At 54.4% G+C, this 15,197-nt stretch overlaps 1 protein-coding gene across 1 annotated transcript in view; it reads left to right on the plus strand.

Moving 5' to 3' along the window:
* Window positions 1-15,197, plus strand: part of LOC110483038 (potassium-transporting ATPase alpha chain 1) — a 38,879-nt gene that overhangs the window by 13,585 nt on the left and 10,097 nt on the right. Inside the window, exons 10-15 of the mRNA XM_085564533.1 lie at window positions 518-652; window positions 2,367-2,547; window positions 5,029-5,198; window positions 9,273-9,409; window positions 10,094-10,244; window positions 14,619-14,787. Coding sequence (XP_085420659.1) covers window positions 518-652; window positions 2,367-2,547; window positions 5,029-5,198; window positions 9,273-9,409; window positions 10,094-10,244; window positions 14,619-14,787 — 943 coding nt within the window. The remainder of the gene's footprint in view (window positions 1-517; window positions 653-2,366; window positions 2,548-5,028; window positions 5,199-9,272; window positions 9,410-10,093; window positions 10,245-14,618; window positions 14,788-15,197) is intronic.

Raw genomic sequence — 15,197 nt, forward strand, 5'->3', positions numbered from 1 at the left:
ACTGGTTTGGGGTTTTCATTACTGGTTTGGGGGTCTCGTTACTGGTTTGGTGTTTTCGTTACTGGTTTGGGGTTTTCCTTACTGGTTTGGGTTTGGGGTTACTGGTTTATACTGGTTTGGGGTTTTTGTTACTGGTTTTGGGGTTTTTGTTACTGGTTTGGGGTTTTCCTTACTGGTTTGGGGTTTTCGTTACTGGTTTTGGGTTTTCGTTACTGGTTTGGGGTTTTCGTTACTGGTTTGGGGTTTTCCTTACTGGTTTGGGGTTTTTGTTACTGGTTTGGGGTTTTTGTTACTGGTTTGGGGTTTTCGTTACTGGTTTGGGGTTTTCGTTACTGGTTTGGGTTTGGGGTTACTGGTTTGGGTTTGGGGTTACTGGTTTATACTGGTTTGGGGTTTTCGTTACTGGTTTGGGGTTTTCCTTACTGGTTTGGGGTTTTCCTTACTGGTTTGGGGTTTGGGGTTACTGGTTTGTACTGGGAGGGGGGTGGGCGTGTCCTCACCGCGGCCCCGCCCCCAGCGTGACGTCATCGGTGACGCGTCGGAGTCGGCGCTGCTGAAATTCGCGGAGGTGACGTCGGGGCCGGTGGCGGCCGCCAGGGGGCGCTTCCCGAAGGTGGCGGAGCTGCCCTTCAACTCCAGCAACAAATTCCAGGTGGGAGCCCACAGGTGGGACAGGTGGGACAGGTGAGATATGGACAGGTGGGAGCCCACAGGTGGGAGCCCACAGGTGGGACAGGTGGGACAGGTGGGAGAGGTGAGATATGGACAGGTGGGAGCCCACAGGTGGGAGCCCACAGGTGGGACAGGTGGGACAGGTGGGACAGGTGGGACAGGTGGGACAGGTGAGATATGGACAGGTGGGAGCCCACAGGTGGGAGCCCACAGGTGGGACAGGTGGGACAGGTGGGACAGGTGAGATATGGACAGGTGAGACCCCACAGGTGGGACAGGTGGGACAGGTGAGATATGGACAGGTGGGACCCCACAGGTGAGACCTCACAGGTGGGACAGGTGGGACAGGTGAGATATGGACAGGTGGGAGCCCACAGGTGGGACAGGTGAGACCCCACAGGTGGGACAGGTGAGATAATGACAGGTGAGACCCCACAGGTGAGACCTCACAGGTGGGACAGGTGGGACAGGTGAGATATGGACAGGTGGGAGCCCACAGGTGGGACAGGTGGGACAGGTGAGATATGGACAGCTGGGACCCCACAGGTGGGACAGGTGGGACCCCACAGGTGAGACCTCACAGGTGGGACAGGTGGGACAGGTGAGATATGGACAGGTGGGACCCCATAGGTGGGACAGGTGGGACAGGTGAGATATGGATAGGTGTGACCCCGCAGGTGGGACAGGTGAGACAGGTGAGATATGGACAGGTGGGACCCCATAGGTGGGACAGGTGGGACAGGTGAGATATGGATAGGTGTGACCCCGCAGGTGGGACAGGTGAGACAGGTGGGAGCCCACAGGTGGGACAGGTGAGCGCCCACAGGTGGGACAGGTGAGATATGGACAGGTGGGACCCCACAGGTGGGACAGGTGGGACAGGTGAGACCCCACAGGTGGGACAGGTGAGCGCCCACAGGTGGGACAGGTGAGATATGGACAGGTGAGACCCCACAGGTGGGACAGGTGGGACAGGTGTGCCGAAAGTGTAATAGAGGTGTATCTCAGGTGTATCTCAGGTGTATCTCAGGAGTATCTCAGGTGTCTCAGGTGTGTCTCACCTGTCTCAGGTGTGTCTCACCTGTCTCAGGTGTACCCCAGGTGTATCTCAGGTGTGTCTCACCTGTCCCGGGTGTGTCTCACCTGTCTCAGGTGTATCTCAGGTGTACCCCAGGTGTATCTCAGGTGTGTCTCACCTGTCCCGGGTGTGTCTCACCTGTCTCAGGTGTATCTCAGGTGTACCCCAGGTGTATCTCAGGTGTGTCTCACCTGTCCCGGGTGTGTCTCACCTGTCTCAGGTGTGTCTCAGGTGTACCCCAGGTGTGTCTCAGGTGTGTCTCACCTGTGCCCCGCAGGTGTTGGTGCACAAGGCGGGCCAGGGTGTATCTCAGGTGTATCTCAGGTATCTCAGGTGTACCCCGGGTGTATCTCAGGTGTATCTCAGGTGTCTCAGGTGTGTCTCACCTGTCCCAGGTGTATCTCAGGTGTGTCTCACCTGTCCCGGGTGTGTCTCACCTGTCTCAGGTGTATCTCAGGAGTATCTCAGGTGTCTCAGGTGTGTCTCAGGTGTGTCTCACCTGTCCCAGGTGTGTCTCACCTGTCCCGGGTGTGTCTCACCTGTCTCAGGTGTGTCTCAGCTGTACCCCAGGTGTGTCTCAGGCGTGTCTCAGGTGTGTCTCACCTGTGCCCCGCAGGTGTCGGTGCACGAGGCGGGCCCGCAGCAGCTGCTGGTGCTCAAGGGCGCCCCCGAGCGGGTCCTGGAGCGCTGCCGGGGTTACCTGCGGGCGGGGGAGGAGCGGCCGCTGGACCCCGAGTGGAGGCGGAGCCTGGAGGGGGCGTGTCTGGAGCTGGGGGGGCGGGGCGAGAGGGTGCTGGGTGAGTGGGGGAGGGGCTGGGGTGGGGGAGGGGAATGGGCGCCCGACCCCTCCCCCCGCCTTGCGCTGGGACCCCTCAGGGTCCCCAAATCCCCAAGAATGGCCCCAAAATGGCGCCAAAATGGCATCAAAATGGCCTCAAAATGGCCGCAAAATGGCCTCAATGTGGTCCCAAAATGGAACCAAAATGGCGCCAAAATGGCATCAAAATGGCCTCAAAATGGCCGCAAAATGGCCACAAAATGGCCTCAAAATGGCCTCAATGTGGTCCAAAAATGGAACCAAAATGGCCACAAAATGGCCTCAAAATGGCCCCAAAATGGCACCAAAATGGCCTCAATGTGGTCCCAAAATGGAACCAAAATGGCACCAAAATGGCCACAAAATGGCCCCAAAATGGCCTCAATGTGGTCCCAAAATGGAACCAAAATGGCCGCAAAATGGTGCCAAAATGGCCTCAAAATGGCCGCAAAATGGCGCCAAAATGGCATCAAAATGGCCCCAAAATGGCGCCAAAATGGCCCCAAAATGGCCCCAAAATGGCCTCAAAATGGCCCCAAAATGGCCTCAAAATGGCCACAAAATGGCGCCAAAATGGCATCAAAATGGCCCCAAAATGGCCCCAAAATGGCCTCAAAATGGCCCCAAAATGGCCCCAAAATGGCCTCAAAATGGCGCCAAAATGGCCTCAAAATGGCGCCAAAATGGCCCCAAAATGGCACCAAAATGGCCCCAAAATGGCGCCAAAATGGCGCCAAAATGGCCCCAAAATGGCCCCAAAATGGCCTCAAAATGGCACCAAAATGGCACCAAAATGGCACCAAAATGGCGCCAAAATGGCACCAAAATGGCATCAAAATGGCACCAAAATGGCCCCAAAATGGCGCCAAAATGGCACCAAAATGGCCCCAAAATGGCACCAAAATGGCATCAAAATGGCATCAAAATGGCCACAAAATGGCCACAAAATGGCCTCAAAACGGCCTCAAAATGGCGCCAAAATGGCCTCAATCCCCCCATTGTCCCCAATGTCCCCCTTGATGACCCCATTGATGTCTCCAGTGTCCCTATGTCCCCGATGTCCTCATGTCCCCAATCCCCATTGATGTCCCCCATGTCCCCGCTGTCCCCAATGATGTCCCCAGGGCTCTGTGCCCATTGGCTGCCCGCCGGCACGGTGACCATTGACATCCCCATTGATGTCCCCAATGTCCTCAATCCCCATTGATGTCCCCAATCCCCCCAATGTCCCCAATCCCCCAATCCCCCAATCCCCCCGATGTCCCCATTGTCCCCGATGTCCCCGATGTCCCCAATGTCCCCACCGCTGTCCCCAGGGTTCTGCGTCCACTGGCTGCCCGCCGGCACGGTGACCATTGACATCCCCATTGATGTCCCCATTGACATCCCCATTGATGTCCCCAATCCCCCCAATGTCCCCAATGTCCCCAATCCCCCAATCCCCCAATCCCCCCGATGTCCCCAATGTCCCCAATCCCCCAATCCCCCAATCCCCCCGATGTCCCCAATGTCCCCGATGTCCCCAATCCCCCCGATGTCCCCAATGTCCCCAATCCCCCAATCCCCCCAATGTCCCCAATGTCCCCAAATCCCCCAATGTCCCCAATCCCCCCAATGTCCCCAATCCCCCCAATGTCCCCATTGTCCCCGATGTCCCCAATGTCTCCAATGTCCCCAATGTCCCCACCGCTGTCCCCAGGGTTCTGTGCCCATTCGCTGCCCGCCGGCACGGTGACCATTGATGTCCCCATTGATGTCCCCAATGTCCTCAATCCCCATTGATGTCCCCAATCCCCCCGATGTCCCCAATCCCCCAATCCCCCCAATGTCCCCGATGTCCCCAATGTCCCCACCGCTGTCCCCAGGGTTCTGCGCCCGCTGGCTGCCCGCCAGCACGGTGACCATTGATGTCCCCATTGATGTCCCCAATGTCCCCAATCCCCCCAATCCCCCCGATGTCCCCAATCCCCCCAATGTCCCCAATCCCCCCAATCCCCCCGATGTCCCCAATCCCCCCAATGTCCCCAATCCCCCAATCCCCCCAATGTCCCCAATCCCCCCAATCCCCCCAATGTCCCCAATCCCCCCAATGTCCCCAATGTCCCCAATGTCCCCAATCCCCCCAATGTCCCCAATCCCCCCAATGTCCCCCAATCCCCCCGATGTCCCCAATGTCCCCGATGTCCCCAGGGTTCTGCGCCCGCTGGCTGCCCGCCAGCACGGTGACCATTGACATCCCCATTGATGTCCCCAATCCCCCCAATGTCCCCAATCCCCCCAATGTCCCCAATCCCCCAATGTCCCCGATGTCCCCAATGTCCCCAATCCCCCCAATCCCCCCAATGTCCCCAATCCCCCCAACGTCCCCAATCCCCCCAATCCCCCCAATCCCCCCAATCCCCCCAATTTCCCCAATGTCCCCAAATCCCCCCGATGTCCCCAATGTCCCCGATGTCCCCAGGGTTCTGCGCCCGCTGGCTGCCTGCCGGCACGGTGGCCGCGGGGACGCCGCCCGAGGCGCTGGCCGAGGTGGCCACCGGGCTCTGCTTCGCGGGACTCGTGTCCCTCATCGACCCGCCCCGGGCCACCGTGCCCCAGGCCGTGCGCAAGTGCCGGACGGCCGGGATCCGGGTACGGACACGGGGGGACACGGGGACAGCGGGGGGATTTGGGGACATTGGGGGGATTGGGGACACTGGGGACATTGGGGACATTGGGGACATTGGGGGGATTTGGGGACATTGGGGGGATTGTGGACATTGGGGACATTGGGGACATGGGGGGGATTTGGGACATTGGGGCGATTGCGGACATTGGGGGGATTGGGGACATTGGGGGGATTGGGGGATTGGGGGGCTTGGGGACATTGGGGACATTGGGGACATTGGGGGGATTGGGGACATTGGGGACATTGGGGGGATTTGGGACATTGGGGGGATTGGGGACATTGGGGGGATTGGGGACATTGAGGACACCAGGACACCGGGGGGACATGGGGACACCGGGGGGACATGGGGACACTGGGGGGATTGGGGATATTGGGGGATTTGGGGACACTGGGGACATTGAGGATATTGGGGACATGGGGGACATCGGGGACCTCGGGGGGATTGGGGACATTTGGGGGGATTGATTTGGGGACATCAGGGGGGGGATTGGGGACATTGGGGACATTGGTGACAATGGGGACATTGAGGACCTCGGGGGGATTGGGGACATCAGGGGGATTTGGGGACATTGAGGACACCAGGACACCAGGGGGACACGGGGACACCGGGGGGATTGGGGACACTGGGGGGATTTGGGGACATGGGGGGGATTTGGGACATTGGGGGGATTGGGGACACTGGGGACATTGGGGGGATTGGGGACACTGGGGACATTGGGGGGATTGGGGACACTGGGGGGATTTGGGGACATGGGGGGGATTTGGGACATTGGGGGGATTGGGGACACTGGGGACATTGGGGGGATTGGGGACACTGGGGGGATTTGGGGACATTGAGGACACCAGGACACCGGGGGGACATGGGGACACCGGGGGGATTGGGGACACTGGGGGGATTGGGGACATTGGGGGATTTGGGGACACTGGGGACATTGAGGATATTGGGGACATGGGGGACATTGGGGACCTCGGGGGGATTGGGGACATCGGGGACCTCGGGGGGATTGGGGACATTTGGGGGGATTGATTTGGGGACATCGGGGGGGGATTGGGGACATTGGGGACATTGGGGACAATGGGGACATTGAGGACCTCGGGGGGATTGGGGACATCAGGGGGATTTGGGGACATTGAGGACACCAGGACACCGGGGGGACACGGGGACACTGGGGGGATTGGGGACACTGGGGACATCGGGGACCTCAAGGGGATTGGGGACATTTGGGGGGATTGATTTGAGGACCTTGGGGGGATTTGGGGACATCAGGGGGGATTGGGGACATCAAGGGGGGATTGGAGATCTCAGGGGGATTGGGGACATCAGGGGGGGATTGGGGACATCGGGGACATTATGGACATTGGGGACACTGGGATGGATTGGGGACATTGGGGACCTCGGGGGGATTTGGGGACATTTGGGGGGATTTGGGGACACTGGGATGGAACGGGGACATTGGAGACATTGGGGGATTTGGGACATTTGGGGACATTTGGGGACATTGGGGGGAATTGGGATGGAATGGGAACGTTGGGGACATTTGGGGACATTGGGGGATTTGGGGACATTGAGGAAAGACGAGGAACAATGGGGAAAAAAGCGAGGAAATTGGGAAAATTGGGATTGGGGATGTTGGGGACATTGGGGACATTGGGGACATTGAGGAAAGATGAGGAAAAATGGGGGAAAAAGTGAGGAAATCGGGAAAAATGGGATTGGGGATGTCGGGGGGATTGGGGACCTTGGGGACATTGAGGAAAAATGGGGAAAAATGGGGGAAAAAGCGAGGAAATTGGGAAAATTGGGATTGGGGACGTCGGGGGGATTGGGGACCTTGGGGACATTGAGGAAAAATGGGGGAAAAAGTGAGGAAATCGGGAAAAATGGGATTGGGGACGTCGGGGGGATAGAGGACATTGAGGAAAGATGAGGAAAAATGGGGGAAAAAGCGAGGAAATTGGGAAAATTGGGATTGGGGACATCAGGGGGATTGGGGACATTGAGGATATTGAGGAAAGATGAGGAAAAATGGGGGAAAAAGTGAGGAAATTGGGAAAAATGGGATTGGGGACATTGGGGGGATTGGGGACATTGGGGAAAGATGAAAAATGGGGGAAAAAGTGAGGAAATTGGGAAAAATGGGATTGGGGATGTTGGGGACATTGGGGACATTGGGGACATTGAGGAAAGATATGGAAAAATGGGGAAAAAATGAGGAAATCGGGAAAAATGGGATCGGGGACATTGGGGGGATTGGGGACATTGGGGAAAGATGGGGAAAAATGGGGAAAAAAGCGAGGAAATTGGGAAAATTGGGATTGGGGATATTGAGGACATTGAGGAAAAATGGGGAAAAATGGGGGGAAAAGTGAGGAAATTGGGAAAAATGGGATTGGGGACATCGGGGGGATTGGGGACATTGGGGACATTGAGGAAAGATGAGGAAAAATGGGGGAAAAAGTGAGGAAATTGGGAAAAATGGGATTGGGGACGTTGGGGGGATTGGGGACATTGAGGAAAGATGAGGAAAAATGGGGGAAAAAGCGAGGGAATCGGGAAAAATGGGATTGGGGACATTGGGGACATTGGGGACATTGAGGAAAGATGAGGAAAAATGGGGGAAAAAGTGAGGAAATCGGGAAAAATGGGATTGGGGATGTCGGGGGGATTGGGGACCTTGGGGACATTGAGGAAAGATGAGGAAAAATGGGGAAAAAAGCGAGGAAATCAGGAAAAATGGGATTGGGGACATTGAGGGGTTGGGGACATTGAGGACATTGAGGAAAAATGGGGGGAAAAGTGAGGAAATCGGGAAAATTGGGATCTGGGACATTGAGGATTGGGGACATTGAGGAAAAATGAGGAAAAATGGGGGAAAAAGTGAGGAAATTGGGAAAAATGGGATTGGGGACATTGAGGGGTTGGGGACATTGGGGACATTGAGGAAAAATAGGGAAAAAAGCGAGGAAATCGGGAAAATTCGGACTGGGGACATCGGGGGGATTGGGGACCTTGGGGACATTGAGGAAAAATGGGGAAAAATGGGGGAAAAAGCGAGGAAATTGGGAAAAATGGGATTGGGGACGTCGGGGGGTTTGGGGACATTGGGGAAAGATGAAAAATGGGGGAAAAAGCGAGGAAATTGGGAAAATTGGGATTGGGGACGTCGGGGGGATTGGGGACATTGGGGACATTGAGGAAAGATGAGGGAAAATGGGGGAAAAAGTGAGGAAATTGGGAAAATTGGGATTGGGGATGTCGGGGGGATTGGGGACATTGAGGAAAGATGAGGAAAAATGGGGAAAAAAGCGAGGAAATTGGGAAAATTGGGATTGGGGATGTCGGGGGGATTGGGGACATTGGGGACATTGAGGAAAAATGGGGGAAAAAGCGAGGAAATTGGGAAAATTTGGATTGGGGACATTGAGGGGATTGGGGACATTGAGGAAAGATGAAAAATGGGGGAAAAAGCGAGGAAATCAGGAAAAATGGGATTGGGGACATTGAGGGGTTGGGGACATTGGAGACATTGAGGAAAAATGAGGAAAAATGGGGGGAAAAAGTGAGGAAATTGGGAAAATTGGGATTGGGGACATCGGGGGGATTGGGGACATTGAGGATATTGAGGAAAGATGAGGAAAAATGGGGGAAAAAGTGAGGAAATTGGGAAAAATGGGATTGGGGACATTGGGGGGATTGGGGACATTGGGGAAAGATGGGGAAAAATGGGGAAAAAAGCGAGGAAATTGGGAAAATTGGGATTGGGGACATTGAGGACATTGAGGAAAAATGGGGAAAAATGGGGAAAAAAGCGAGGAAATTGGGAAAATTGGGATTGGGGACATTGAGGACATTGAGGAAAAATGGGGAAAAATGGGGAAGAAAGCGAGGAAATCGGGAAAATTCGGACTGGGGACATTAAGGATTGGGGACAACAAGAATTTGGGGTGATTTCGGGGGGGATTCGGGGACACCGGAGGGGGGGTGGCGGCAGCCCAGGTGAGCCCAGGTGAGCCCAGGTGAGCCCAGGTGCCCCCAGGTGATCATGGTGACCGGTGACCACCCGGTGACGGCCAAGGCCATCGCGGCCGCCGTGGGCATCATCTCGGAGGGCAGCGAGACCCCCGAGGACGTGGCGGCGCGGCTGCAGGTGCCCCTCGAGCAGGTGGAGCCCAGGTGAGGGACGGGGTGGCACAGGTGAGGGACAGGTGAGACAGGTGAGGGACGAGGTGGCACAGGTGAGGGACAGGGGAGGGACTGGGGTGGGACAGGGGAGGGACAGGGGTGGCACGGGGTGGCTCAGGTGTGTCACAGGTAATTCAGGTGTGTCTGTGGCAGCTCTGGTGTGTGACAGGCGTGTCCCAGGTAACTCAGGTGTGTCCTAGGCATGTCCCAGGTGTGTCCCAGGTAACCCAGGTGTGTCCCAGGTAACTCAGGTGTGTCTGTGGTGGCTCAGGTGTGTCCCAGGTGTGTCTGTGGTGGCTCAGGCGTGTCCCAGGTGTGTCTGTGGTGGCTCAGGTGTGTCCCAGGTGTGTCCCAGGTGTGTCCCAGGTAACTCAGGTGTGTTCCCCCAGGCAGGCGCGGGCGCGGGTGGTGACCGGCTCCGAGCTGGGGCTGTGGGTGTGTCTGTGGTGGCTCAGGTGTGTCCCAGGTGTGTCCCAGGTGTGTCCCAGGTAACTCAGGTGTGTTCCCCCAGGCAGGCGCGGGCGCGGGTGGTGACCGGCTCCGAGCTGGGGCTGTGGGTGTGTCTGTGGTGGCTCAGGTGTGTGATAGGTAACTCAGGTGTGTCCCAGGTGTGTCCCAGGTGTGTCCCAGGTAACTCAGGTGTGTCCCAGGTGTGTGACAGGTGTGTTCCCCCAGGCAGGCGCGGGCGCGGGTGGTGACCGGCTCCGAGCTGGCCGCGCTGGCCCCGGGGGCTCTCGAGGAGCTGCTCCGGACCCACCCCGAGATGGTTTTCGCTCGGACGTCGCCCCAGCAGAAGTTGGTCATCGTGGAGAGCTGCCAGCGCCTGGTGGGCACACCTGGGCACACCTGGGCACACCTGGGCGCACCTGGGCACACCTGGGCACACCTGGGCACAACCTCATTTTCACCGCTCCTTCCTGATTTTTTTTTTCCCGGTTTTTTTCCCCATTTTTTTCCCATTTCCCCCCCATCTTTCCCCATTTTTTTCCCATTTCCCCCCATTTTTTCCCCATTTTTCCCCATTTTCCTCATCTTTCCCCATTTTTCCCCATTTCCCCCCATTATCCCCCGTTTTCCCCCCATTATCCCCCATTTTCCCTCCATTTTTCCCCATTTTCCCTCCATTTTTCCACCATTTTCCCTCATTTTCCCCCCATTTTCCATTTTTCCCCATTTCCCCCCTTTTTTTCCCATTTTCCCCCATTTTCCCACATTTTCCCCCCATTTTCCCCCCATTTCCCCCCATTTTCCCCATTTTCCCCAATTTTTCCCCATTTTCCTCAATTTCCCCTCCATTTCCTCCACTTTCCCCCCATTTCCCCCCATTTCCCCCCATTTTTCCCCATTTCCCCCCATTTTCCCCTATTTTCCTCCAATATTCCCCATTTTCCCCATCTTTCCCTATTTTTCCCCATTTCCCCCATTTTCCCATTATTTCCCCCCATTTTCCCCCCAATTATCCCCATTTTTAGGCCATTTTCCACCTGATTTTCACCAATTTTTCCCCATTTTCCCCCAAAATTCCCGATTTTCACCATTTTCCCCATTTCCCCCCAAAATTCCCCATTTTTTATTTTTCCCATTTCCCCCCAAATTCCCCATTTTTTATTTCCCCATTTCCCCCCCAAATCCCCCATTTTTTCCCCATTCCCCCCAAATTTTCCCCCCCATTCCCCCCCATTTTCCCCATTTCTCGGCCATTTTCCACCCGATTTTCACCCTTTTTTTTTTGTTTTTTTCCCAAATTCCCCCTTTTTCGCCCCGTTTCGGCCGCAGGGCGCCATCGTGGCGGTGACGGGCGACGGCGTCAACGACTCGCCGGCGCTGAAGAAGGCCGACATCGGCGTGGCCATGGCCCCAAACCCCCAAATGTCCCGAAAATCCCCCAAAATTAACAAAAATACCAACAATACCAAAAAAAATTCCCCAAAATTCCTCAAAAATTCCTAAAAAATCCTCAAAAATTCCTCAAAAACTCCCCCAAAATCCCCAAAAATTTCCAATGTCCCCAGCTCCATTTCCTCCATTTTTTCCCCAATTTCCTCCATTTTTTTGCCATTTTTCACCCGATTTTCACCATTTTTCCCCATTTCCCCCCAAAATTCCCCATTTTTTATTTTTCCCATTTTCCCCAAAATTCCCCATTTTTTAATTTTCCCCATTTCCCCCCAAATCCCCCATTTTTTTCCCATTTCCCCAACCCCATTTCCCTCATTTCCCCCAATTTTCTCCCCCATTTTTCCCCATTTTTTTGCCATTTTTCAACCAATTTTCACCAATTTTTCCCCATTTCCCCCCAAAATTCCCATTTTTTATATTCCCATTTCCCCCCTAAATCCCCCATTTTTTCCCCATTCCCCCCAAATTTTCCCCCCATTCCCCCCCCATTTTCCCCATTTCTCGGCCATTTTCCACCCGATTTTCACCATTTTTTTTTTGTTTTTTTCCCAAATTCCCCCTTTTTCGCCCCGTTCTGGCCGCAGGGCGCCATCGTGGCGGTGACGGGCGACGGCGTCAACGACTCGCCGGCGCTGAAGAAGGCCGACATCGGCGTGGCCATGGCCCCAAACCCCCAAATGTCCCGAAAATCCCCCAAAATTAACAAAAATACCAACAATACAAAAAAAAAATTCCCCAAAATTCCTCAAAAATTCCTAAAAAATCCTCAAAAATTCCTCAAAAACTCCCCCAAAATCCCCAAAAATCTCCAATGTCCCCAGCTCCATTTCCTCCATTTTTTCCCCAATTTCCTCCATTTTTTTGCCATTTTTCACCCAATTTTCACCAATTTTTCCCCATTTCCCCCCAAAATTCCCCATTTTTTATTTTCCCCATTTCCCCCCAAATCCCCCATTTTTTCCCATTTTCCCAACCCCATTTTTTTCCCATTCCCCCCAATTTTCTCCCCCATTTTTTCCCCCATTTTTGGGGCAATTTTTTTGCCATTTTTCACCCGATTTTCACCATTTTTTCCCCATTTCCCCCCAAAATTCCCCATTTTTTATTTTCCCCATTTCCCCCCAAATCCCCCATTTTTTTTCCCATTTCCCCAACCCCATTTCCCTCATTTCCCCCAATTTTCTCCCCCATTTTTCCCCATTTTTTTGCCATTTTTCACCCAACTTTCACCAATTTTTCCCCATTTCCCCCCAAAATTCCCCATTTTTTATTTTTCCCATTTCCCCCCAAATCCCCCATTTTTTATATTCCCATTTCCCCCCAAATCCCCCATTTTTTCCCCATTCCCCCCAAATTTTCCCCCCATTTCCCCCCATTTTCCCCATTTCTCGGCCATTTTCCACCCGATTTTCACCATTTTTTTTTTGTTTTTTTCCCAAATTCCCCCTTTTTCGGCCCGTTTCGGCCGCAGGGCGCCATCGTGGCGGTGACGGGCGACGGCGTCAACGACTCGCCGGCGCTGAAGAAGGCCGACATCGGCGTGGCCATGGCCCCAAACCCCCAAATGTCCCGAAAATCCCCCAAAATTAACAAAAATACCAACAATACAAAAAAAAATTCCCCAAAATTCCTCAAAAATTCCTAAAAAATCCCCAAAAATTCCTCAAAAACTCCCCCAAAATCCCCAAAAATCTCCAATGTCCCCAGCTCCATTTCCCCCATTTTTTCCCCAATTTCCTCCATTTTTTTGCCATTTTTCACCCGATTTTCACCATTTTTTGGCCATTTTTCACCCGATTTTCACCAATTTTTCCCCATTTCCCCCCAAAATTCCCCATTTTTTATTTTTCCCATTTCCCCCCAAATCCCCATTTTTTTCCCATTTCCCCAACCCCATTCCCCCCAAATTTTCCCCCCATTCCCCCCCCATTTTCCCCATTTCTCGGCCATTTTCCACCCGATTTTCACCCTTTTTTTTTTGTTTTTTTCCCAAATTCCCCCTTTTTCGCCCCGTTTTGGCCGCAGGGCGCCATCGTGGCGGTGACGGGCGACGGCGTCAACGACTCGCCGGCGCTGAAGAAGGCCGACATCGGCGTGGCCATGGCCCCAAACCCCCAAATGTCCCGAAAATCCCCCAAAATTAACAAAAATACCAACAATACAAAAAAAAATTCCCCAAAATTCCTCAAAAATTCCTAAAAAATCCTCAAAAATTCCTCAAAAACTCCCCCAAAATCCCCAAAAATCTCCAATGTCCCCAGCTCCATTTCCTCCATTTTTTCCCCAATTTCCTCCATTTTTTTGCCATTTTTCACCCGATTTTCACCAATTTTTCCCCATTTCCCCCCAGAATTCCCCATTTTTTATTTTCCCATTTCCCCCCAAATTCCCCATTTTTTATTTTCCCCATTTCCCCCCAAATCCCCCATTTTTTTTCCCATTTCCCCAACCCCATTTCCCTCATTTCCCCCAATTTTCTCCCCCATTTTTTCCCCCATTTTTCCCCTTTTTTTTGCCATTTTTCACCCAATTTTCACCAATTTTTCCCCATTTCCCCCCCAAATTCCCCATTTTTTATTTTCCCCATTTCCCCCCCAAATCCCCCATTTTTTCCCCATTCCCCCCAAATTTTCCCCCCCATTCCCCCCCCATTTTCCCCATTTCTCGGCCATTTTCCACCCGATTTTCACCCTTTTTTTTTTGTTTTTTTCCCAAATTCCCCCTTTTTCGCCCCGTTCTGGCCGCAGGGCGCCATCGTGGCGGTGACGGGCGACGGCGTCAACGACTCGCCGGCGCTGAAGAAGGCCGACATCGGCGTGGCCATGGCCCCAAACCCCCAAATGTCCCGAAAATCCCCCAAAATTAACAAAAATACCAACAATACAAAAAAAAATTCCCCAAAATTCCTCAAAAATTCCTAAAAAATCCTCAAAAATTCCTCAAAAACTCCCCCAAAATCCCCAAAAATCTCCAATGTCCCCAGCTCCATTTCCTCCATTTTTTCCCCAATTTCCTCCATTTTTTCGCCATTTTTCACCCGATTTTCACCATTTTTTTGCCATTTTTCACCCAATTTTCACCATTTTTCCCCATTTCCCCCCAAAATTCCCCATTTTTTATTTTTCCCATTTCCCCCCAAATCCCCATTTTTTTCCCATTTCCCCAACCCCATTCCCCCCAAATTTTCCCCCCCATTCCCCCCCCATTTTCCCCATTTCTCGGCCATTTTCCACCCGATTTTCACCCTTTTTTTTTTGTTTTTTTCCCAAATTCCCCCTTTTTCGCCCCGTTTCGGCCGCAGGGCGCCATCGTGGCGGTGACGGGCGACGGCGTCAACGACTCGCCGGCGCTGAAGAAGGCCGACATCGGCGTGGCCATGGGCATCGCCGGCTCCGACGCCGCCAAGCAGGCGGCCGACATGATCCTGCTGGACGACAACTTCGCCTCCATCGTCACCGGCGTCGAGCAAGGTGGGCGCACCTGGGCGCACCTGGGCGCACCTGGGCGCACCTGGGACATGTTAGGCACACCTGGGCACACCTGGGGGCACCTGGGGGCACCTGGGCACACCTGGGCACACCTGGGACATGTTAGGCACACCTGGGCGCACCTGGGCACACCTGGGCACACCTGGGCGCACCTGGGAGACACATTTGGGCACACCTGTGGGCACCTGGGGGCTCCAGGGGGCACCTGGGGGACACCTGGGCACACCTGGGCACACCTGGGGGTGGCTGGGCACAGCTGGGACATGTTAGGCACACCTGGGCACACCTGGGGGCGCCTGGGGGCACCTGGTGGTGGCTGGGAGCACCTGGGGGACACCTGGGCACACCTGGGCACACCTGGGGGCGCCTGGGGGCACCTGGGGGTGGCTGGG

This window comes from Lonchura striata, chromosome 33 (assembly GCF_050655825.1).
Source record: "Lonchura striata isolate lonStrDom1 chromosome 33, ASM5065582v1, whole genome shotgun sequence".
Taxonomy (NCBI): Eukaryota; Metazoa; Chordata; class Aves; order Passeriformes; family Estrildidae; genus Lonchura; species Lonchura striata.